This window comes from Neoarius graeffei, chromosome 13, assembly GCF_027579695.1.
Source record: "Neoarius graeffei isolate fNeoGra1 chromosome 13, fNeoGra1.pri, whole genome shotgun sequence".
NCBI lineage: Eukaryota > Metazoa > Chordata > Actinopteri > Siluriformes > Ariidae > Neoarius > Neoarius graeffei.
In genome coordinates, this window is record NC_083581.1 from 10,011,737 (window position 1) to 10,037,097 (window position 25,361).

The 25,361-nt window shown below is 43.2% G+C and overlaps 1 protein-coding gene across 1 annotated transcript in view; it reads right to left on the reverse strand.

Annotated features, from left to right (window-relative positions):
- Positions 1-387: 387 nt before the first annotated feature.
- Positions 388-25,361, reverse strand: part of lcp1 (lymphocyte cytosolic protein 1 (L-plastin)) — a 33,469-nt gene continuing 8,495 nt past the window's right edge. The window contains exons 3-16 of the mRNA XM_060937234.1: positions 23,150-23,313; positions 20,961-21,084; positions 20,498-20,630; positions 13,455-13,536; positions 9,429-9,594; positions 8,719-8,861; positions 8,468-8,563; positions 7,614-7,809; positions 7,268-7,346; positions 7,071-7,185; positions 3,816-3,949; positions 1,978-2,098; positions 1,501-1,625; positions 388-861 (exon numbers count right to left, since the gene is read on the reverse strand). Coding sequence (XP_060793217.1) covers positions 729-861; positions 1,501-1,625; positions 1,978-2,098; positions 3,816-3,949; positions 7,071-7,185; positions 7,268-7,346; positions 7,614-7,809; positions 8,468-8,563; positions 8,719-8,861; positions 9,429-9,594; positions 13,455-13,536; positions 20,498-20,630; positions 20,961-21,084; positions 23,150-23,313 — 1,811 coding nt within the window. The 3' untranslated portion in view covers positions 388-728. The remainder of the gene's footprint in view (positions 862-1,500; positions 1,626-1,977; positions 2,099-3,815; positions 3,950-7,070; positions 7,186-7,267; positions 7,347-7,613; positions 7,810-8,467; positions 8,564-8,718; positions 8,862-9,428; positions 9,595-13,454; positions 13,537-20,497; positions 20,631-20,960; positions 21,085-23,149; positions 23,314-25,361) is intronic.

The window sequence follows — 25,361 nt, forward strand, 5'->3', positions numbered from 1 at the left end:
AGGTCCGGGTTCGAGCCCCGTGACCGGCGAGGGCCTTTCTGTGCGGAGTTTGCATGTTCTCCCCGTGTCCGCGTGGGTTTCCTCCGGGTGCTCCGGTTTCCCCCACAGTCCAAAGACATGCAGGTTAGGTTAACTGGTGATTCTAAATTGACCGTAGGTGTGAATGTGAGTGTGAATGGTTGTCTGTGTCTATGTGTCAGCCCTGTGATGACCTGGCGACTTGTCCAGGGTGTACCCCGCCTTTCGCCCGTAGTCAGCTGGGTTAAGCTCCAGCTTGCCTGCGACCCTGTAGAAGGATAAAGCGGCTAGAGATAATGAGATGAGAATGAGATGAGCTATAGGATGAGTGTCAGTACACACAGGATGCAGCATTAAGAGTCACACACATTTTAATAGAAAACTATCAGTTTCATTTATTCTTGATTTCAAAACATCAGCCTCTGCATTAAACACATCAGCTGTACGTAATTGGTATAGGGAGTGCATGAAATGTTTTTATGCTTCTCCACATCACTAATACATCTCTGTGACACTAGGTAAGAATGTTAGCATTGGACAAAGGTAATATTAGCGAGAAAAAGAACACTGGTTGGTCCAGTCAGCTCTGCGATCTCCACACTTTTTTTTTTTCCTCTGACAAATTGTATATAATGAGGAAATGGAAACAAAAGTTTGGTAATATAGTAATCAGAGATGAAACATTTATTTCCCTCAGTTTGCTCCTCATGCTAAACTCTCTTCATTCCTCGGGCCATGAGGCAGGCGAAAACGGTCATCACCATTTTGGGCTTGACTTCCACTAAATCTTCAGGAAGTGCGTAAACTCGAGCTCCGATCTTCCTGGCCATGGAGATGGCATACCTAAAAACCAGATACATGTCAAATACCATAAATGCTTTTATTTGATTATACTACTATATTAACCTACTTTATAACACAAGCTTTGGGGAGACAAATGAAACACTTAAAAAATAAAGTTAAAATTGCTGGGCTTGAGAATTGATAGGCAAGGTCTTTTAAATTGTTTAATCTACTTCAGACTTTTAAACTTATAAACAGTCATCATGTGCTATGGTATTTGGTATATTATAATGGTCTGAAGACACTGTCTTTGGATCATCAATCAGTTAAGAGAAGTGGAATTTAATGTTCTTAATGAAGTATAGACAAAGCAAGCACAATACTATTAATTCACGGTTTTGCAATGCAGATTTGTAGTATCCTGCTGATTTTACGATTATTTAAATAGATATGCAAAGAGGAGCAACTACAGGTCAAATTATTGTAAACTTTTGTCCAGTTTAGAAAAATAAATTGCAGTGTGCCATTTTAGAGGTGAAAGAGTTGGCGCTGGCTCATGAGTTGCATCAAATAATCTGACTCGCTGAACAGATCCCATTCTCGTGATGTTTAACACATCAGCTCTGATCACACTGCCCCCATCATATAAAATGTTTTGCATCAAAACAGTGGCTGATAAAACTGGTCAAAAGAACATACTTAGCATTGTTGAGCTTCTCTTCATCTGTAAGATCTTCAGTCTTGAGCAAATCATAGCGAATTGAGCCTGGCTGGATGGCGTCAATGAGGTCCAGCACTGGCAAACTACTGCTTATGGATCCATCCTGCAGGAATCACAGATCAGGAACCATCACAATTTTGAACAAACTTTTGCTAAACCTTGGGATGTTTGTCAATAAGCGTTAGCCGATAGGATGATTTCAAAGGTGCAACTCATGTCAGTTTGAATTAACAAACAAATCTTTATTTAACAAGCAGTTAATCTATTCCTGTTTGCATGTAAAGGTTAAAATCACCTACTTTTAACCAATAAAAGTCTACATAAAGTTGATTAGTTTATAAGCAAAACTTTGCTTCAAAGAACCACAACCTCATTTTTCACTGAAACCAACAAAACCTCACAGTGACTCATCTTTCCTCAATGCTTGTAATAACAAAGCAGGTTGGATTTGCTACCTTGAAACCTGAGATGGTGTTCTTTCCAGCTTGTGTGAGCATGTCGTTCACCCACTGGACGATTGTGTCATCGGTGACCTTCTGCCCGTCTCCAAGCTCTTCCAGGATGTTCAGAGTGTATCTGAGGAACCAAACATTTTTAACAACCATAGGAGCCATGAACTAAGCTGAAGATTTCAGTGGGTCACTCTGTCAACCCACTTTTTTTTTTTTATAACACTCATACCTGCAAACTTGTCGCTTTTTGGTGACAGTCACCTTTTTCATTGTCAATTGGGTCATTCACGTGAATCGTGTAGAACCGGAGAGTTTTTTTTTTTTTGGGGGGGGGGCGGGGCATCTGGGCCGATCGTAATCTCAACTGAGCTCGCGCCTGTCAAGAGAGGGGGGGTGGGCTTGCTGCCATGTTATAGGCCATTATTGGACAATTCTTATAATTGACATTTTTCTGGACCAATCGGAATCTCAGCCTTTGCCTCAGGATCTTGAAACACACTGCCATCTATGTTCGCGCTTGTTAAGAGACCCCTGAACCTAATGTGGAAACTCTGATGGTAATTGAAGGCAAGTCAGCCTTTTTGGAGCTAAAACAACAGATATTTGTTTGCTAAAGCATGTTTCACAATTGGATCACGATCAGAAGCGACCAAACATTCGTGCGACCGATACATTTTCATATTGATCGTTAACTGTTGCCGAAATAATCGCATATGAAAAAGTAGTCGTGCAAAACCTGCACGTCTAAAGCGACCGTTGTGCAATGCAAAAGCATGAAATCTTGCGATATATCTTGCGACTGTTGTACAATGAAAGCAGGTGTTGTAAGATAGTGCGATAGGGTGGCGCGAATCATCTGGTAATTGGACGATTGAACGCGCGGCGCTCGTGCAGTTAACGAATCCATGGTACGAGTGCACGTACGAGTCAGGTTAGAGTCGACGACGGATAAGTAATGCCAGCACGCCCAAACGTCTTCGCTGGAGTTCTTGGAGTTGTACTCGGACATTCAGCAATCCCAATAGACGGCGAGGAGGTATTGGTGCAGCAGCATCCATGGTCAGTGGTGGTCTGAAGCAGCTGACTATACAGAGTTTATATACTAGTGACAAAGCGTGGCAAATTGAAGCTGATAAATCGCGCACTGATAGTAAAACATTGCAAGATTACATAAAATGTTGCGCAACAGTCTCATTGTTGCAAAACAGACGCACAGGGAGCTGCGATTCATCCTATGATCTTTAAAACTCGTGCATCAGTATTCATTCATTTTCATTATTCATGCAAAACATACTGAAAAATAGTGTTTTTCAGTTTCCCTCCATGGTGTTTGCGTGCGTAAGAGTGTTTGTGAAGCCCTTGTCCAGGCTAGAGAAGGAAAAAATAAATGTTTTTCAGTATAATATAATTTGTGTTTTGGTTCTTTTATTGTTTTCTTATTTCTTAACACTTACTTGAGTTCAGTGTCGGCGTCACCATTATCCGCAACCCCCCCCCCCGGACACTGTCACCTTTTTTTCTCTGACGAGTTTGCAGGTATGAACACTTCTATTATAAATTACATTTTAAACTGCCCACAAAAATGTTCAGGGATGCTCCTGATGCAAGGGATGCAAATAGACACAGGAGATGGATAATGAATTGAAAACTGAAATAAAACTGAATTGAAGTGAATGTGTTGTGATAGCCTTGCATATCAGATATTTAGTTTAGTCATGTATAATAGTTTCTTATTTTCTTACACAAAAATCAAGAGTAAAAAAAATACGACCTGATGATCAACTCTCCACATAAATATTTTTCTGATGATGATGATGATGATTGATAATGAAACAGCTCACCTCCTCATGAGTTGCCAGAGCAGAGCGAGAGTGAGTGTGCGGTTGCCCTCATTCAGGTCCTGCCCAGCGATGCCCACCAGAGAAAACTTTGCCTCTTTCTTCCCCAGTTCCACTGCGTAGTTACAGTTCTCCAGCTGCCAATCAACACCATAGCAACAAATGATGTGTGTGAGCAACAATTGTAATAAACATCACATATTCAAATCAATTAAGACAATTTTTTTTGTTCCTGAGCTCATCAGTTATCAAATACCCCAGTTTATTAAGTGTATCTTTATTAGTCAAGAATGTATGGTTTAAAACCAAGATATACTATTCTTTACCTGTTTGAAAACTAAAATAACTTGAACACTGTTTAGAAACTGTGTTCACTGCTGTCATGTCTTAACATCTAAAATGTAGTGTGTATTCAGTTAGTGCACTCCACTACATGTGATGTCTCATTATGCAACAGTCACAGTCTGCTAATTTGTTTGATCAGCATTCTAAGAGTGCTGATATTTGGTATAACTGCACAGGGACGTTTCACTGTATGCATCACTCGACTTGTCTGTGTTTGCCACACAAAATTCTGCTTCCTAGTTTGAAACGGACACTACAGTAGTTTTACCATCATTATCAACCATGAAAATGATTTTCATCTCGTCAGATGAAGAAGAAAGAGAAAAATGGACACCAATTTTATCAGATGCACCTTTATCGGAAATGTCCAAATCAATATGAGTGAGCTAGCCAGCTAGCTGACGTGCTATAAAGTGAGTGCAGCTTCTTCAGGCTCTATTTCTGCTAGTGGAGCAAAAATCAACAGAATGTTCCACCATATTGTGTCAGAAATATCACATCTCCATATTATCTTGCAATATCACACTTGAGGTTGTGCTGCTGTACTGAAAATCAGCATGGCTGTAATTTGGTCAGAGGTACGAGTCCACAGGCACTCCGTCTTATGTGATATTACTTAATTATTATATCCACATTCACCGGATATGAGCAATTGTGCATTCTGATTGGCTACTCTACTACTAGGCTATCAGCTCATATACCATGAGTAGGGAAAAACAAAATGGCGGAGAGAGTTGCTGAACCAACCGAGGATGAAATAAAACCGCTACTCAAAAACAAAACCACCAAAAATACAAAAAAAGCAACAAAATATGGAATGAAAGTATTTGATTGTAAGAATGTATCTTTTTTTATTTTTCAAAAATTATTATTATAGCATTTTTCACAAACTGCTACTGTCATTTTGCTGGTTTGTTTACATTCTTCATCTTTAAGCATTAAAATTTGTTGAATTTTTTTACACTGGTACAAACTCTCGAAGTTTGAAATGTCCAAGGAAGAATTAAATAAATGTCTAAAGCTATTCTATACCTCTGCACGGCAGCAAGACAGCACTTTCTACAAAAAAACCAACACTAAAGTCAATTCATGCAGCCATCGATAGGTTTTTAAGAAGTCCACCTAAGCTGAAATGATTTTGTCAGATGTTTTGTAGAAAGCTTTTATTTATCAAATTTGCAAAAAATAAAAATGCTCTGTTTCTCAAAATCTAGTAAATGTGGATATAATAAGACAGTTATTCCACACAATCTCCTCATACATGGCTTATAGCCAACTCGGTGCTATGCGCCTCCTCGGCTGTCAGCTCATGTATGACTCGATTTCGTGGAATAACTATTAATTATACCACAGGGCCTTTATATTGATGGTTGTGATTGGTTAGAAGCCCTGATAGTAGGCTCATTCACAGGGACTTGTATAGTATGAGATCTATATCATCTTTGGCTAATATTACACAAATTAAAATAAGAAATGTTAAATTGATGATCTAATGACTTTCCCTGTAAAGGCCAATTTATGCTGACAACGCAGTCCTCGCAGACGGTGTCGCAGATAGCGTCTGCGTAGCCCCCCCCTTCGCAGACGCTCTGCGCGCACCTCCCAAAAATTGTGACCACCGCAGAAGCCTCGCAGACAGCGTCGCAGACAAGAGGGCTCCGATTGGTCCACTCTACATCCGCTGTACACGCACTTCCGCTTCCCTACTTTCCCGGTTTGGTTTGTTTTCACGAACGCCATTTTTAAAAACACGAGCGAAGATGGAGCAGCACGAAGAGCGGTTGATCGAGGAAGTGAGGAAGTACGTACATCTATACGACTCCAGTTCTAGTCATTATAAAGGCCCTTTTCCACTACCCTTTTTCAGCTCGCTTCAGCTCACTTCAGCCCGACACGGCTCGTGTTTCGACTACCAAAAACCAGCACGACTCAGCTCGCTTCAGCCCTGCTTAGCCCCTAAAACTCGCACCGTTTTGGAGTGGGGCTGAAGCGAGCCAAGCCGTGCCGAGTGAGGCTGGGGGCGTGAGCAGACACTCCCCTGTGCACTGATTGGTGAGGAGGAGTGTCCTCACATGCCCACACACGCCCCGCGAGCACGCTGGGATCTGTAAACACCGCAAACCCGGAAGAAGAATTACGAATTACGAGAATTTCTGAAGCCTTATGCGCCTCGCCTCATCTATACGCTCTTGCCAGTATCTGTCCGCGTTGTCGGTGACAACAAGCCACAGCACCAAGACCAGCAACACTAAGGACTCCATGTCCTCCATGTTTATTGTTTACTATCCGGGTTGTGAGACTACCGCTTAAAAGCTCACTGATGTCACTGTTTGCGCTGCTTAACGACATCACCTGACGTCCACCCACTTTCGCTAACTCCACCCAATGTGTCCACCCACTTCCAGCCAGCACGGTTCAGCGCGGTTGTAGTCGAAATGCAACTCCAACAGCCCCGCTCAGCACGGCACGGCTCAGCCGCGTTTGTAGTGGCAAAGCGGCATAAGTAACCGGAGGATAAACACTCCACTAACCACACCCACCAACTACTCCTAGCGATTTCGCGACTTCGCGCCCCCTTGCGTTGTAGCGGTGAATAACATCGCGCACGCCTATTACTCCCCGCTCAACGATAAATTACAACTGTCTGCGAAAAGCTGTCTGCGAAAGCCTTGTCGCAAGAGCATGCAGAGGCCTTAAGGAGACAAAGTTAAAGAGTTGGTAATCAGTTGTATTGCCACAGTGGACCTGCTACCACCTTTACATCAAAATGGTTTTCTTTTACCATTTAGAAACTGGTTGAATAAAGTATTTGAGCAACATTCTACTGAAACAAGTATAAGCACATCCTCTTCTGGGTGATACAACCTTAACTTGGCTATAAATTCAGTTTGTTATAGATGACTCTGAGCTCACCTTCTTCATGTTGCTGCCAAGTTTGGGATATGGAGGCTTGTTCACTCTGTCCCAATCTACAGGTACTTTGATCTTCTCATAGAGCTGGAAGATGACCAGAGCATCAGCCAGGTCCCTGCAACACACATACACTCTGTTCATCTTTCATCCTTCTATCATTTAGCTGATATGGTGGAGGGAAAATTGAGTTTTCTTACACATAGAGATGGTTGACACGAGGATTAACTCCAAGGGAGTTCATCCAGTTGCGGAAAGTGCGTTCCTCCCTGGTCTCACCTAATGAAGAAAAAGGAAAACCTCTGGGTAAAGGCAGGATGGGACACTTCACACACACATTTGAGGGCAGTTTGGAGTCACTACTCCATGTACTACCATGGGAGGTGGAAGGAAACCCACAAAGACGCAGTGAGAACAAGTGAAAATCCACACAGGAAGTAACTTGAGCTCAGGAGACCTTGGAGCAACACTACCTGCTACAAAAGGGTCATATTTTTGATGGTCTTTTAGTGGTCCAACACGTTCACATCACTGACAGGAACTTACCCTCAATGGAGCTCCAGTCAATGTCCTGGTTCTCAGGCTTCTTCAGAGCAGGGTATTTGTTAAAAAGGTTGGCCACGTAGGCCAGATTAAGCTTAGGATTTCCTCGCACAACATCAGTCGCTGTGACAAACTGACGACAGCCGAGGCGATCGGCCTGCTCCAGCATGAGCTCTGCCCTTTTCAGATCATCCTTTTCCTAGAGAGAAACACAAGTGTCATGAGATAGCTAAACTAGGTCACAGGACCTGCTTACATGATGTCAGAAAACTGCAGCAGCAGTGCAAGAGTTTGATTATTTGGTTCAGGAAACTGATACGGTTTAAAGCTGACTTGGGAACACAACATGGCTTTGTGCGTCATTATAATCAAATATGCAATGCATCATCTTGAAATCATTATTTCTTTTTATGTCTATTGTGATATGGCATGATGGTGATGATATTAATGGGATATCTACTTCAGATTTCTTTGAGATTATATAGCTATACCATAATACTCATACATCATCACAGCTTTAGATATGTAAAGTTTTTCAGTTAACTCTGTGCCATTAATTAATTAATTAGCTAGCAAGCATGTTATCAATCAGTAATAGTCCCAGAATCATCATCGGTTTTATGCAGGAGTGTGAATTCAGTGCTTTATTGCTCTACCTAATGCTCCATGATACCTCAGTGTAATAAACAGGGAACAGACACAGAGACTGTATAAAAGTTGTCTAATGTTTTTCATTTGTTTCATGTTCTTTGTGTTTGTTTTATTTTTTACATTCTCAGTTTGGATAAATTTAGCTTCACCGTGTTTATATATAATTGTGATCCGGTTTTGCGGCTGTTTAACTCATATTATGTTACCCTCAATCCAGACATGTCGATAGGGATGGGAGGGATGCCTTCTTCATCTCCTTTTGGAGCCACCTGGTTCAGGATGTTGTAGTAAGCCTTGGAATCCTGGAAACAAGAGTAACACACACTTTCAGCTATTAAAAAAACAAAACAAAAACAATGTCCCTTTCTTCACACACACACACACACACACACACACACACACACACACACACACACACTCTCTCTTTCTGTGTCTGTATGTGTGTGTGTGTGTTTACCTTAATATCAGAGCTGAAATTGTTAATTTTTGGGCAGCCGGCCTGCTCCAGATGGAAGTTGGCCCATCGCAGGAGCAGTTCTTCAGGGGAAAGCTTCATCAGATCCTCTAGATCCTCACCATCCCTCAGCAAACCAATCAAGGCTATACACACACACACACACACACACACACACACACACACCTTTGTGAGGACTAATATAATCCATTCCATAGCCCCTTACCCTAACCTTAACCATCACAACTAAATGCCTAACCCCATCTCTTACCCTAGCTCCACCCTAACCCAAACCCTAACCTAAACCTCATTCTAACCAGAATCCTAAAATTAAGTCTTAACCCTCAAACAGCCCCTTGAAAAAGTGAGGACCAGCCAAAATGTCCTCACTTCTCAAAAGAGTCCTAACTCGGTTTGTAAAAACAAGTACACACACACACACTCCAAAACCAACAAAACATTGTTTGAAAACATTTGATTGTTATTATTGATTGATTATTACATTATAAATTGTTTAAATTGATTATCACAATAATTGCCTAACCGTTTTACAGAGTTAGTTTTGTTAGCCATGTGTTAAGTGGCGCTAACTAGCTATCTAACTATCTAACACTAGCTGGTTAGAGAGATAATATCAGATAATATTATTCCTGTTGAATATAGTTACAGACTGTATGCACATGTATCAGCACATGATTAGTATACTAGTATACCTTCGTTCCTGCTGATCTCGATATCAGCTAACAGGCCAATTTTGATGATCTGCCACAGAAGACCGAGAACCAAATGTTGCCTGCCTTCCTTCAGGTCCTCTGCTCCGATATTCACAACATGGCAGCCAATAGCCGAGGATGAGTTCAAAGCCAGGTTTAGATTTTCCTACACACACACATGCACACACACTGTGAGCAGAGAGTCTATGGACTTTAACTCATAGACATGCAGTAAAGTGTTAACAATTGTCACAATGACAGCTTTACAAAAATCTGGATATAGATTTAGATCCGTAATGAGCAAGCCAGAGGCAACAGTGAGAAGAAAATCTCTCTGAGAAGGAACCTGACTTCTTCTGGGTGACACAGAGAGAGGGATTATAAATTGTTACAGTATACAGCTGTAGAAGATTGTATGTTCAGTATGATAATGATTGTGAATAAGAGTTCTAAGATGAGCACAAGATAGTCTTTATGATTACAGCAGCAGCTCATTCAAAGCATGACTTCCCAGCAAGTAAAACAATCCTGAATATAGTCAAATGTATCTGTATTTCCTATTACAAGATGATGATAAACCAAATATAGGATTATTAAACATATTTTTAGACTTTCTTTACTTAATTTGGTTCACTGTAATGTTTTTTTTTTTCCACTTGCTAAGACGTAATTAGTGAAAGTGCTCATTATTCATTCCACCAGAGCTCTGAGCTCAATAGCAAGAACTGCTTTCATTTATCTCTGGGTTTTTGTTTGTTTGTTTTTTTAATTAAATGAGCAACGCACAGCTTGGGCTTGGGAACCCAGCTCCTCGAGAGGGGCTGGACTCTCCACTTATCTGGAGTCGTCCACGGTGAGCGGCGGCGGGCTGGTGTGGGCTTGCATATAGCTCCCCAGCTCAGTTGCCATGTGTTGGAGTTTACCCCAGTGAACAAGAGGGTCTTGGAGTCCCTGGGTGAGGTACTGAGAGGTGCTCAGACTGCGGACTCCATTGTTCTACTGGGGGACTTCAACGCTCATGTGGGCGACGACAGTGACACCTGGAGGGGCATGATTGGGAGGAACGGTCTCCCCAATCTGAACCCGAGTGGTGCTTTGTTATTGGACTTCTGTGCTAGTCACGGTTTGTCCATAACAAACACCATGTTCGAGCATAGGGGTGTCCATAAGTGCACATGGCACCAGGACACCTTAGGTTGGAGGTCGATGATCAACTTTGTTGTCGTTTCATCTGATCTCCAGCCCTATGTCTTGGACACTCGGGTGAAGAGAGGGGCTGAGCTGTCAACTGATCACCACCTGGTGGTGTGTTGGATCCGCTGGCGGAGGAGGAAGCCAGACAGACCTGGCAGGCCCAAACGTATGGTGAGGGTCTGCTGGGAACATCTGGCCGAGCACTCTGTTGGGGAGGTCTTTAACTCCCACCTTCGGGAGAGCTTCTCCCAGCTTACAAGGGAGGCAGGGGACATTGAGTCTGAGTGGACCATGTTCTCTGCCTCCATTGTCGATGCGGCTGTTTGGAGCTGTGGCCGCAAGGTCTCCGGTGCCTGTCGTAGCGGCAATCCCCGAACCCGGTGGTAGACACCAGAAGTAAGTGATGCCGTCAAGCTGAAGAAGGAGTCCTATCGGGCCATGTTGGCCTCCGGGACTCCTGAGGCCGCTGACAGGTATCGGCAGGCCAGGCATGCTGCAGCTCGAGCAGTTGCGGAGGCAAAAACTCAGAACTGGGAGGAGTTCGGTGAGGCCATGGAGGAGGACTATCGGTCGGCCTCGAGGAAATTCTGGCAAACCGTCCGGCGCCTCAGGAGGGGGAAGCAGTACTCTGCCAACACTGTTTACAGTGTGGGTGGGGAGCTGTTGACCTCGACTGGGGATATTGTCGGATGGTGGAAGGAATACTTCAAGGATCTCCTCAATCCCACTGTCACATCTACCATTGAGGAAGCAGAGGCTGATGACTCAGAGGTGGACTCGTCCATTACACAAGCCGAAGTCACTGAGGTGGTTTGCAAGCTCCTCGGTGGCAAGGCACCGGGGGTGGATGAGATCCGCCCTGAGTATCTCAAGTCTCTGGATGTTGTGGGGCTGTCTTGGCTGACACGCCTCTGTAACATCGCATGGCGGTCAGGGACAGTGCCTCTGGAGTGGCAGACCAGGGTGGTGGTCCCTCTTTTTAAGGAAGGGGACCGGAGAGTGTGCTCCAATTATAGGGGAATCACACTTCTCAGCCTCCCCAGGAAGGTTTACTCCAGGGTACTGGAGAGGAGAATTCGGCCAATAGTCGAACCTTGGATCCAGGAGGAACAATGTGGTTTTCGTCCTGGTCATGGAACACTGGACCAGCTCTATACCCTTCATAGGGTGCTCAAGGGTTCATGGGAGTTTGTCCAACCAGTCCACATGTGCTTTGTGGATCTGGAGAAGGCATTCGACCGTGTCCTTCGTGGTATCCTGTGGGGGGTGCTTTGGGAGTATGGGGTTCGGGGCTCTTTGCTAAGGGCTGTCCGGTCCCTGTATGAACAGAGCAGGAGTCTGGTTCGCATTGCCGGCAGTAAGTCAGACCTGTTCCCAGTGCATGTTGGACTCCGGCAGGGCTGCCCTTTGTCACCGGTTCTATTCATAATTTTTATGGACAGAATTTCTAGGTGCAGCCAGGGGCCTGTTTGGGAACCACAGGATTTCATCTCTGCTTTTTGCGGATGATGTTGTCCTGTTGGCTTCTTCAAACCAGGACCTTCAGCATGCACTGGGGCGGTTTGCAGTCTAGTGTGAAGTGGCTGGGATGAGAATCAGCACCTCCAAGTCTGAGGCCATGGTTCTCGACCAGAAAAGGGTGGCTTGCCCTCTTCAGGTTGGTGGAGAAGTCCTGCCTCAAGTGGAGGAGTTTAAGTATCTCGGGATCTTGTTCATGAGTGAGCGAAGGATGGAGTGTGAGATCAACAGGTGGATCAGTGCAGCCTCTGCAGTGATGCGTTCGCTTTACTGGTCTGTTGTGGTGAAGGAGCTGAGCCAAAAGGCGAAGCTCTCGATTTACCAGTCAAGCTACGTTCCGACTCTCACCTATGGTCATGAACTTTGGGTAATGACTGAAAGAACAAGATCGCGGATACAAGCGGCCAAAATGAGTTTCCTTCGCAGGGTGGCTGGACACTCCCTTAGAGATAGGGTGAGAAGCACAGTCACTTGGGAGGAGCTTGGAGTAGAGCCGCTGCTCCTCCACATCGAGAGGAATCAGCTGAGGTGGCTCGGGCATCTCTTTCGGATGCCTCCTGGATGTCTCCTTGGGGAGGTGTTCCAGGCATGTCCCCCCGGGAGGAGGCCCCGGGGAAGACCCAGGACACGCTGGAGGGACTATGTCTCTCGGCTGGCCTGGGAACGCCTTGGTGTTCTTCCCGAGGAGCTGGCTGAGGTGTCTGGGGAGAGGGAAGTTTGGGATTCCATGCTCAGACTGCTGCCTCCGCGACCCGGCCCCGGATAAGCAGAAGAAAATGAGATGAGATGAGATGAGATGAATTAAATGAACAAAGCTGGGATGAGGGAATGCACTGACTAATCAGATATTGGGGTTTAGTGGTTAAGACACAACAAACAATTTTAACACAAACACACCATGGTGTAGTGACACAAGCAGTCATCCTGCAGGTAAAATGAATAGAAGTGCACTACTCAGAGGTGTGTTTCTTAAATTAACTACCCTGCACTCAAAACCCCCCAAAACAACTGACCCCCCCCTTCAATTAAGTGTGGAAAAAAACTGCACTGTTTTTTACAAGGGGTGACATGTCACTAGTGAGTGTTACAGACAGAATTTCAGCAAGAAAGTCGAACATATTTTACAGTAACTACTAAAATAAACTCAGGGCTGAGAATGCTATATCAGTAGCTTTTGACTTGTGCTCCTAGTAATAAAGTAAGTGATGTGAAGGATGGACATATCACAACAATTAAGGAAAAAATAAAGAAAGCCCATGTTTGGTGTGAAAATTTCTTAAAGGCCAAAGAAAATTTGTGTCAGGATTTTATTACCTGGATGGTGAAAGGTGTGAGCTTCTTCTTATTGATGGTTCTCTCATCAATGGTGTCAGGGACAGACAAATTGATCATTTTACTGTAAAAAGAACCAATATATTAATATAATAATCAACAAACCTTGACTTTTACTACTACTATTACTATTGCTACTGTTAATATGACTAATTCTATTACTACTAATATTTTATTAATACCGTCACCTCCATCACTACTAACAACAACTATAATGCTACTACTGGCACTACTATTAACTGCGAGCTGGCCTAGTGGTTAGCGTGTCCGCCTCTTGACTGGGAGACCATGAAGTTCTACTTGTGGTCGGTCATACCAAAGACCATCATAAAAATGGTACCTACTGCCATTTGATGAGGCACGCCACAATACAGATGTAATTAGGGAGTTAAACTCTCACAGGTACCAGAGGACTCAACCCCCCACTGTAACTCTAGAATGTTATAGGCGAGAGGCTGAGGGCTACTGAAACAGAGATCGGTGCCGCCCGATGTGCCTTAAGGGCCTGGTTAGTACTGGGAGGGGAGACCAGGTCCTGGCACTGGCGTAGTTATTATTAATGACTATTAATAATGAGGATTATAACAGTAATACTATGCTGCTGCTATGAATATTAATAATTATACAACCCCAAATCAGAAAAAAGTTGGGATGGTGTGGAAAGTGCAAATAAAAAAAAGAAAGCAGTGATTTCTAAATGTACTTTGCCTTGTACTTCATTGCAGACAGAATGAACCCAAGATATTTCATGTTTTGTTGGTCCACTTCATTTCATTTGTTAATATACATCCATTCCTGAGTTTCAGGCCTGTAACACATTCCAAAAAAGTTGGGAAGGGGCGATTTAGGGCTAGTAATGAGGTAAAACAATTAAATAATGATGTGATTTGAAACAGGTGACAGCAATGGGTGGTACAGTGGTTTTCAGTGTCACTTCACAGCAAGAAGGTTCTGGGTTTGAATCTCACAGTTGACAGGGGCTTTTCTGTGTCGAGTTTGCATGTTCTCCCCGTGTCTGTGTGGGTTTCCTCTGGGTGCCCTGGTTTCCTCCACAGTTCAAAGATATGCAGATTAGGTACAATGGAGCCACTGTAATTGGTGCAAGTTGTAGTGGTTTCCCAGCCATTAAGTGTATATATATATATATATATATATCACTATGGAAAAGCTAAAAAAAATTAAAATTGTAAACATGATTTGGTACAAAATCAATATCCAGGAAAGGCCTAATCTTTGAGGAGCAGAAATGGGACAAGGATCTCCAGTTTGTCAACAAATGCATGAGAAAATTATTGAAATATTTAAAAATAGTGTTCCTCAAAGAAGGATATGAAGGGATTTGGATATGTCACTCTCCACAATGCATCATATCATTAAATGTTTCAAGGAATCTGCAGGAATTTCAGTGTGTAAAGGGCAAGGGCACAAGCCTAAGCTGAACACCCGTGCTCTCTGATCCCTCAGACGGCACTGCATCAAGAACAGTCATTCATCTATAGCTGATAGAACCACATGGGCTCGGGACTACTTTGGCAAACCTTTGTCAAGCGCCACAATACAGAGTTACATCCAAAAATGGCAGTTAAAACTTTACTGTGCAAAAAGGAAGCCTTATGTTAACTGTGTCCAGAAATGCTGTCAACTTCTCTGGGCTTGGAGGCATCTGGGATGGACCATCACACAGTGGAAATGTGTATTGTGGTCAGAGAAATCAGTATTCCAGGACTTTTTTGGAAGAAATGGACACTGTGTGCTCTGGACCAAAGAGGAAAAGGACCATCCAGACTGTTACCAGCAACAAGTCCAAAAGCCAGAGTGTGTTATGGTATGGGATTGTGTCAGTACCCTTGGCAAGGGTAACTTACACTTCTGTGATGTAGCATTAATGCAGAAAAGTACACTGAGATTTTGGAGTAACATATGCTGCCTTCAAGATGACATATCTTCCAGGGAGATTTCAAGACAATGCAAAACCACATTCTGCATACATTACAAAGGCGTGGCTGTGGAAGAACAGGGTGCCTGTCCCCTCTGTCCTGAATAGAGAATGTGCAAGAGAATTTAAAAATGAAAATATGACAGTGACGACCCCGTACTGTTGCATATCTTAAGACCTGTTTGCAGGAAGAATGGGGCAAAATAACACCTGAAACACTTCATCACTTGGTGTCTTCAGTCCCTAAACATCTTTTAAGTGTTGTGAGAAGGAATGGAAACATTATAAAGTGGGAAATGCTTCACTGTCCCAACTTTTTTTGAAATGTGTTGCAAGAATCAAAATTGAAATAAGTGTTTATTTTGAAAAACAAAAATATCCATGAGGTAAAACATCAAATAATGTGCTGTTCTATTGTTTTGAGTACAATACAGGTCAAAGCTTATTTACAAATCATTGTTTCCTGTTTTAATTTCAATTTCAGCATACCATCCTGACATTTTCTGACCTGGGGGCTGGTTTGTTTAATTAATTAATTAATTAATTAATTAATTAATTAATTAATGACCGTCAATGGCAGTGTAGCTCACTCTGGCCCCATGAGAAATCAAATCTGGGTAGAAGTTATATGCATCCTAGGTACCCCTATCTTGGGGGCAAGTAGCAGACCTTCCAGTGGTGCCCCTGTTAATCCTTCATGGAGACCAACTGCTGCAACACACAAAGCCATGATCTCTCTCTAGGGTGGTAAAAGGATAGACCCTCGGCCCTCAGAGATGTCCCCACTAAAGATAATCAGCTTCAACGCTGAAGGACTCTCGACTACCAAAGCAGAATTATGTGCTACCCTAAATGCTGACGTAATCTTTCTACAGGAGACCCATAAGGACTCAGTGCCACCTGATATACCTGGAATGCACCTCATTATCCATCACCCAAACCCTGTTCATGGAAGTGCAATATATGCACGAAATAAATCAACCATTCTCCAAAGTGATGATTTATCAGAGAATGGAATTGAGATCCTCCAAGGAAAAACACACTGATCTCCAGCATATCTGTGTATAAACCTCCATCTGTTCCATTCAGATAGCCTCTTAACCACAAATTTGACAATAAAACATGGCTCATTGTGGGCGATTTCAATAGCCATAACACCTCTTGGGGATATAGCGAAACCAACAGCAATCGCGATGCAGTAGAGACATGGGCTCTGGCCCAAAACCTGACCCTCTTCCACAATGCAAAAGATAAACCATCACTGCAGAGTGCACGATGGTGAAGGGGCTATAATCCTGACCTTGTCTTTGTGTTATCCAGACACCTCAGTAACTTTGTAAAACTTGTTGCAGAACCTATCCCAAGGTCACAACATCGACCAATTGTCGTCCAAGCCAAACCTGTCATAAGTCCGATAAACACCAAGCCTATCCTCAGATTTAACTTCTGGAAGGCCAAATGGGAAAAGTTTGCAACCAAACTGGATGCTGAAATTGGCCACATTAACACACACCCAAATAACTACAATAACTTTCAAGATCTAGTATGGAAGGTAGCAAAACAAAACATCCCCTGAGGCTGCCCAAAAGCATACATCCCTTCTCTTACTGACAAGAGTAAGGAACTATACCAAGAGTATAACCAAGAGTGGTGTGGACGTGTAAAGACTGCGTCTGTTCGAAAGACCAAGCAATCTCTATCTTATCGACATTAGGCTCCCTGAACAGCACCAGCCTCGATCAAAGCCATTGCTGGGGCAACATTTCCCCCAGAAGGTCACTGCTGGGAGACACTCTCGCACTCCCTATTATTCCCGACTATTGCACCATTCCTTTGTTTTGTTTGTTTGTTTGTTTTGTGTATATGCTTTTATCTGTGTTGTACTATGAAAGCTAAATGGTACCGGAGTCAAATTCCTCGTGTATTCACATACCTGGCAATAAAAGTGTTTCTGATTCTGAGTATACGCGATTATACAATGATGATCCTTTTGCCAACAGCACCTTAGAACTTGGCGAAGTCCTACTTGCCTCGGTCCACCATAGGAGAAAGGAACGTTCAAAAGAAATGGTAACTAACATAGACATGACCCATAATAGCAAAAAGGCATGGAAAATAATAAAGAAATTAAACTCTGAACAAGAAAGTAGCTCAAGAATAGCAGCAGTTACCCCAAACAAGGTAGCTAACCAATTGCTACTAAACGAGAAACCGAATAACAAAATATGGGGGTGCCTAAAGAAGATGAAGAATGCAACGGATCAAGTTATGCAGAGCAGTGATGAGATGTTCTTTTCTTTCACCATGGAGGAACTAGATGAGGTCATCAAGACCATCAAACCTGGCAAAGCTGCAGGCCATGATGGAATAACACCCGAAATAAAACATTTTGGCATAAAAACCTGAGAGTGGCTGCTTGCATTATTTAACAGCTGTGCAACAACATTCAGGATCCCAAAAATATGGAAAAATAGAAGCTAAAGTAGTAGCCCTACTGAAGCCAGGGAAAGATCCAAAGTTGGCAAAGTGCTACAAGCCAATATCCTTGCTTTGTAGCCTGTATAAACTGTACGAATGATTAATAATGACCCATATTCAAGCAACTGTGGATGGCACGGTGGTGTAGTGATTAGCACCGTCGCCTCACAGCAAGAAGGTTCCGGGTTCGAACCCAGCGGTTGGCGAGGGCCTTTCTGTGTGGAGTTTGCATGTTCTCCCTGTGTCTGCATGGGTTTCCTCCACAATCTAAAGACATGCAGTTAGGTTAATGTGGGGTGGCCTTGGGCTGAGGTGCCCTTGAGCAAGGTCCCTGACTGCTCCCTGGGTGCTCTGGTGTGGCTGCCCACTGCTCTGAGTGTGTGTGTTCACTGCTTCAGATGGGTTAAATGCAGAGGATGAATGAATTTCACTGTGCTTGAAGTGTGCATGTGACAAATAAAGGTTTCTTCTTCTTTCTTCTGAACAACTATTGCCAGATCAGGTAGGTTTCAGACCAGGGCGATCTTGCTGCAGAAAGGTTCTGAACCTCACACAGTTCAAAGAAGATGGATTCAAAAGTAAGCTAATAACAGGTGCAGTGTTCGTTGATCTAACTGCCGCCTATGATACTGTGAACCACCGAGCGCTACTCCTCAAAGTAGTCAAAACAGTGAAGAACACCACTTTTGTTAAGATAATTGAATCACTACTTACAAACAGGTGATTCTTTGTGGAGATGGAGGGCAAGTGTAGCTGATGGAGACTCCAAAAGAATGGATTTCCCCAGGGATCTGTTCTTGCACTTATGTTGTTTAACATATACACAAATGACCAACTTTGCTTCTAAAACATCCGGAGAGTCATCTGCACTGATGACCTATATATCGTTATTCAAGCAAAGACTTTCTCCACCATAGAAAAGAGACTGACCAGTGCACTTAAAGATCTTTCAGCATATTACGAAGAGTGGTTCCTTAATGCTAACCCTGGAAAGACACAGATGTGCTCTTTCCACCTTAACATCCATCTAGCAAATAGGACACTAAAAATCAAATGGGGAAACAAAGTGCTGGAAACAAGTAAGTTCCCAGTGTACCTGGGAGGAACCCTGGACATTCAAAAAGCATGTAGACCAGCTGAAGAACAAGCTGTCAAGTTGCAACAACCTACTTAGCAAGCTTGCCAACACTAGCTGGGGAGCGGACCCAACCACACTTAAGCAGGTTGCTTTAGCACTGTGTTACTCAACAGCCAAATACTGTGCACCTGTGTGGGTTAGGTCATGACACACAAAGAAGACTGACTCAGAACTACACAAAGCATGTTGCACTACCACTGGCAACCTTACACCAACACCCTTGACAGTTCTCTACAAGCTAGCAAGCATCTCACCACCTTCAGTCAGGCATGACACTATCAGCAAGACCGAAAGAGACAAGCAAATGACTAACAATAGACACCCACTTTATAATTATCACGGAGTAATAAGAAGACTCCAATCGTGGAAGAGCTTTTCAACAGTAACTGGGTTAGAGAACATGAGGTCATCAGCGTACAGATTCAGGGAATGGATGGCAAATGATCAATCCCACCGTAATGAGGCTGTGCCCAAACCAAGTGAGGATCTTCCCAATGGAACTTCCCTCTGCAGGAAAGACTGGGTCACATTAAATCATGCGAGAGCCAAGACTGGCAAAACAGGAGACAACCTTCTGAAGTGGGGACTCACCGCAAGTGCTGCATGCCCCTGTGGTGAACCTGTCCAAACCATGGATCACCTACTCCGAGGATGCCCATTGGGCCCAAGCTGCTCCAACCAAGACCTAGCTAACAAAACTGCCCTAGTGTGGATACAGTGGTGGCCTGATAAGATATGATGATAACCCCTACCTTTATACCAGAAAGAATCAAAGTTGGTGAAGACTTGAGGGAGAAGAAGTGATTTGTGTGGAAACTGCTCATTAGGGCTTAAATACTCCATATTTTCATTATTAATTGCAATTATGTAAATTTGGGTAGAAGCTATATGCACCCCAGGCAGACCTACCTTCTCGCTGAAAAGAATAAAAATCAGTGAAGAATTGAGAGAAAAGAAACGATTTTTGTGAAATGCGGACGACGCCGGATGACAGATGACGGATGGATGATGGACAACACATGATAGCATAAGCTCATTGCCTGTTGGCCGGATAAGCTAATAATAATAATAATAATAATAATAATAAAGCAGTTGCCTGGAAGAAACACACTGCATTTTTATTTTTTTTTTACAATATGTGAATCACATCAGGTTCCAGCTTGCCTGCGACCCTGTAGAGCAGGAGAAGCGGCTACAGATAATGGATGGACGGAATCACATCATCTTATAACTAGCCAGTTTTCTAAATAGCTAAAATACTATTTTGCTGATTTACCAGAACAATACATTAAACCCTGTTATGTTATTGTTCTTGGTAACATGTAAAAAGGTCCACCTTTTATTGCTGTTTTTAAAAAGGCATAAGTTTGCAGCGCCTTCTGGGTAAATAAAACTCCTGAGGTCTGCATGGATGTGAACTTGCTTCATTGTGTGTGCGTGTGTGTGTGTGTGTGTGTGTGTGTGTGTGTGTACCAGAGTACAATGCCATCTCCTACAGCTGTGAACAGGTCATTTGAGCTTGGGTCCATGGGGAGGGCATGTTTGCAGTCTTCGTCTTTCTCCAAGGCCTTGTTGATCCAGTTTACAAACGCCACCTTCTCCTCCTCTGCTCACACACACACACACACACACACACACACACACACAGAAAGAGAAATATTTTTAAATATACATAAAATTAGTGTTCATATTTCCACAGAAATTACAGCTCACAGCCTGCTCACTTGTCTTCTTCAGGTTCACTCATGCACAATTTGTAAATGTGTGTTAAAGTTGTCCCACATCTCAACATCTCAGACCTCACCAACATCACAGCATGATAAAAAAAACCACACGGTTTTCTTTTCCATTAACTGGATTATTCCTTTTTTTAAAGCAATTTATTATTTATTTATTGTTTGGTCAGAGTCTGTGTGTGTGTGTGTGTGTGTGAAACCTGAGTATGAGTGCTGTGTGCCCGATTGCTCTGAAGTTCCTGCTACTGCACAGATCCCCTCCTTCTTGTTGATGGCCTTGCGGAAAGTTTTGGCCACCTCTGAGCTCTTCAGCCCATGAAAGACCTGGAATGAAGAAAAGCACAAACAAACATATGATAACTTCATGACCTTTTTAAATCAAAAGACCCTTTTACTTCTCTCTAAATCTACAAAGATATGTATGCTATATTTTACTTTTTAATAGATTTCTCTCACATGTTCATAACAGGAGGAGATTATTTGCCATACTTCATTGAGAACATAGTGTCAGTTAAAAGATCTTTTGCAATCTCCAGTTATATTCTTAAACGTGCTGCTCGTTGGTGTTACTGTTGTATCATAGGTTATTAGAAATATACTAAATAGGCTATGACAGTGTGAATTACAAAGTTTATAATGCTTCTCAACATCTTTATATACAACATCATAAACCATGCTTTTTTAAAACTGAATAACTCATGTGTCCAGCAGTCTTGATTTCCTCCTTGTAGTTGTATATTATGTTCAACACTCAAGAGATTGATTTGTGGAATTGGTCAATGTTTGAGGTATCCTCTTCTTTAGGGATTAATACCCCATCCCCACCCCATCACCATACTTTTGGGATAATTTGTTTCTTCCATATGATTTTCTTTTATATCCAGAGGAATCTGGAGTGTTTTTATATAGCCTTTTTGGAACCCCATTTAGTCCTGAAGCTGAACCTGCCCTTACCTTCCTCACAGCTTTCTCAACCTTGCTCCATCTTGGAAGGCTGACACTTTGTTGACATTTTGCTTGATGGGTGGCATGTCTGGAGGTATGACTCTCTGTTTCTGTGCTCATCAGTGTTTGTGGTTTTCAGTTGATCTTCAAGATCCTCTTCAACATCTTGAGTGACCCGGATTTTTCTCTTGCAAGCAGTCCTTTCACAAGTCTAAAGGGATCATGTTAGAAAGATGATTGTGCTCTCTCCTTCTTCTTGCATCGATTTCTGAGTTTTTTTGCCCTCCCTAGTGTTGCCAGGTAATCGTTTATGTCTTGTTTAGGAGGTTGATACCCACTCTTTGCTCCAGTGATACCTTCCTTTGAGTCCTTTCTCTCTGTAACACAGGGTTCAATTTAATGTTGTCTTCTCAATTTTAGAGGGGGCGTTGTTGTTTTCTTCCTTGTTTCTTTTGTAGCACACCTTTCTACCCTGTAGCTGTAAATCAGATCACACAATCTTTCCAGCTTTTTCTCTGCTGATCCTTGAAGCCCATCCAGAAGCTTACTCAGGTGTTGTCCACTCACCTTTGCTGCTGGACCTCTGACACTTTGCTTGTGGTCTGTGGCCTTGAATCTTCTTCTCTGTAACAGGTTGCTTCCTGCTGTGTTCCAGATCAGATGTTGTGCTTGACTTAATCCCCTTTATTAAGTCAAGTTTGTGCTTGACTTGATCAATACTAGGGTGGCATGGTGGTGTAGTGGTTAGCACTGTCGCCTCACACCAGAAAGGTCCTAGGTTTGAGCCCAGCGGCTGGTGAGGGCCTTTCTGTGTGGAGTTTGCAAGTTCTCCCCGTGTCTGTGTGAGTTTCCTCTGGGTGCGCCGGTTTCCCCCACAGTCCAAAGACATGCAGGTTAGGTTAACTGGTGGCTCTAAATTGACCGTAGGTGTTAAATGTTGTTTGTCTCTGTGTCAGCCCTGCAATAACCTGGTGACTTGTCCAGGGTGTACCCCACCTCTCGCCCACAGTCAGCTGAGATAGTCTCCAGCTTGCCTGCAACCCTGTAGAACAGGATAAGCAGCTACAGATAATGGATGGATGGATGGATGGATGGGGTATTGATGTTCAGCAGACTTTATGTCCTGCTGCTGTGCTTCACTCGACTGACTCGACCTTTCTCTCAAGAGCTAATGGTCAACATGTGGTCATAGCCTCACTTCCTCGACAATCTTACTGTAAATTATTGTCATGTGAGCATATTCTAATCAGAGAAGTAATACTACTACACATGACTGGTTGGAAAAAAGTTCAAATGTTAGCAGTGAAAAGCACTTTTTTCTCTCTTTGCCTATGACTTGTAATAAGCACTTTAGATGTTGACCCTAATGAAATAAGACTTAACACCAAAGAAGACTGACTTTTTTCTTGTACGAAAGGAATTGCTTAAACTCGTACTTATTTACCTTTACAAACTCGTCGAACGTGATCTTGCCATCATTGTTTTTGTCCATGGTTTGTCTGAGCTCTTGGATGATTTCGCGAACTCTATATCCCGGCAGAGGAAGATTAGCCACTTTAAACAGCTCGTTCAGCTCATCTGTGCTGATGTAGCCATTAGAGTCCAGATCTGCAGGAAAGGTTAAAAGGTCACACCCAATACTAGCCAGGTGACAATAATTAGTTTTATAGCACAGGTTAAAAAGTAGTTTTTATTTTACACACACACACACACACACACACCACAATCTTTGATACAGTGAATTTTGAAACATTTATGGAAGGAGTCTCCAGTGTCAGCACTTTGTAAGAGTCAGAGGTAAAACTAACTGTAAACTTTCTACAATGGGAAAGTCTTCCAAATGTTTCCTGGTATCAAGTGAGGGAATGACTGTTTATAGCGACTATAACATAAGTGCTGACAGGAACTAACTTGCTTCACAGACAATCCACAACATTAAATGTAGCTATTGTCTCATCTCATCTCATTATCTCTAGCCGCTTTATCCTTCTACAGGGTCGCAGGCAAGCTGGAGCCTATCCCAGCTGACTACGGGCGAAAGGCGGGGTACACCCTGGACAAGTCGCCAGGTCATCACAGGGCTGACACATAGACACAGACAACCATTCACACTCACACCTACGGTCAATTTAGAGTCACCAGTTAACCTAACCTGCATGTCTTTGGACTGTGGGGGAAACCGGAGCACCCGGAGGAAACCCACGCGGACACGGGGAGAACATGCAAACTCCACACAGAAAGGCCCTCGCCGGCCCCGGGGCTCGAACCCAGGACCTTCTTGCTGTGAGGCGACAGCGCTAACCATGTAGCTATTGTACAATTGGATAAAATACACAATGTGTTGTTCTTTAATAAATAAAAAATAATAATTATTGGCAGGGCGGCACAGTGGTGTAGTGGTTAACACTGTCGCCTCATAGCAAGAAGGTCTTGGGTTTGAGCCCAACAGCCGACAAGGGCCTTTCTGTGTGGAGTTTGCATGTGCTCTCTGTGCGGGCTTGCTCTGGTTTCTCCCACAGTCCAAAGACATGCAGTTTAGGCTAATTGGTGGCTCTAAATTGACCGTAGGTGTGAATGGTTGTTTGTCTCTATGTGTTAGCCCTGTGATGACCTGGTGACTTGTCCAGGGTGTACCCTGCCTCTCGCCCGCAGTCAGCTGGCATAGGCTCCAGCTTGCCTGCGACCCTCAACAGGATAAGTGGCTACAGATAATGGATGGATGGATAATTATTGGCAAATTGCCACTCTATAAAGCAGTTCAGAGTGCACTGTTATTGGAAAATATTCCACTTTCTTTTGGAAAAAGTGATGACACCACATTGTCATGGATTAATTTCTTATAACAGCACACCTCCAAATGTTTCCTTACATATGACATACTGCAAAAACTTATTATATCAGTATACTCTCAAACTCTGCATTCTGTTCAGAAAAAGGCAGCTTCAATAGGCAGCATTTTTGTCCCGCGTATTTACTCCTGATATATAAACTCTGGACAGTGTCAGTAATAGCACCAAAAACCTGAGTTCGGAGCAGCCTCCAAACTTGGCCACTCCAGACTACACTTCCCAGGTGCCACAGCGTCCCTCATCTCCCAAATACTAGAAAGTGCACCTGTTTCCCATTTTCTCAGCAATCACCTCTCCACATAAGCCCCCCCCCCCCCGGGCCAACCCACACACACACCCACCTCTCTTATCCCAGTCTCTACTCACTCCAACCCTTAAATGACAGGTATTCAAAAACCATTCAACCGGTCAACAACCATTTCATTTTAGCATTTCAACATTTTTACAGTTTTAACATTTTAACATTTCCTTAGTCTGCAACTATTCAGGTGCGAAATGCAATGCGCCGGACTTTTGTTGTGGTAAAGTCGTCAATAAGGTCATTGATGTCCAGCTTTTTCGCAAGTTCGTGCTCTATAGAGAGCATTGCCAGCCCATTGAGCCTCTCCTGTGACATGTTTGAGCACAGCTAGTTTTTTATAAGCTGTGCAAAGTCGGCTGCGCAGTGTGCTGCTTTGCAAAGTCGGAGCCGCTGTCAGCTGCTATTGGGTTTGTGCATGTGTGGGTTTAGCAGAGCAGAAGCAAACGAAAAGCCAATGTAAAATGCAGGCTTGAAAAAAAAGCCCAAAACCAGCAACCTCACACACA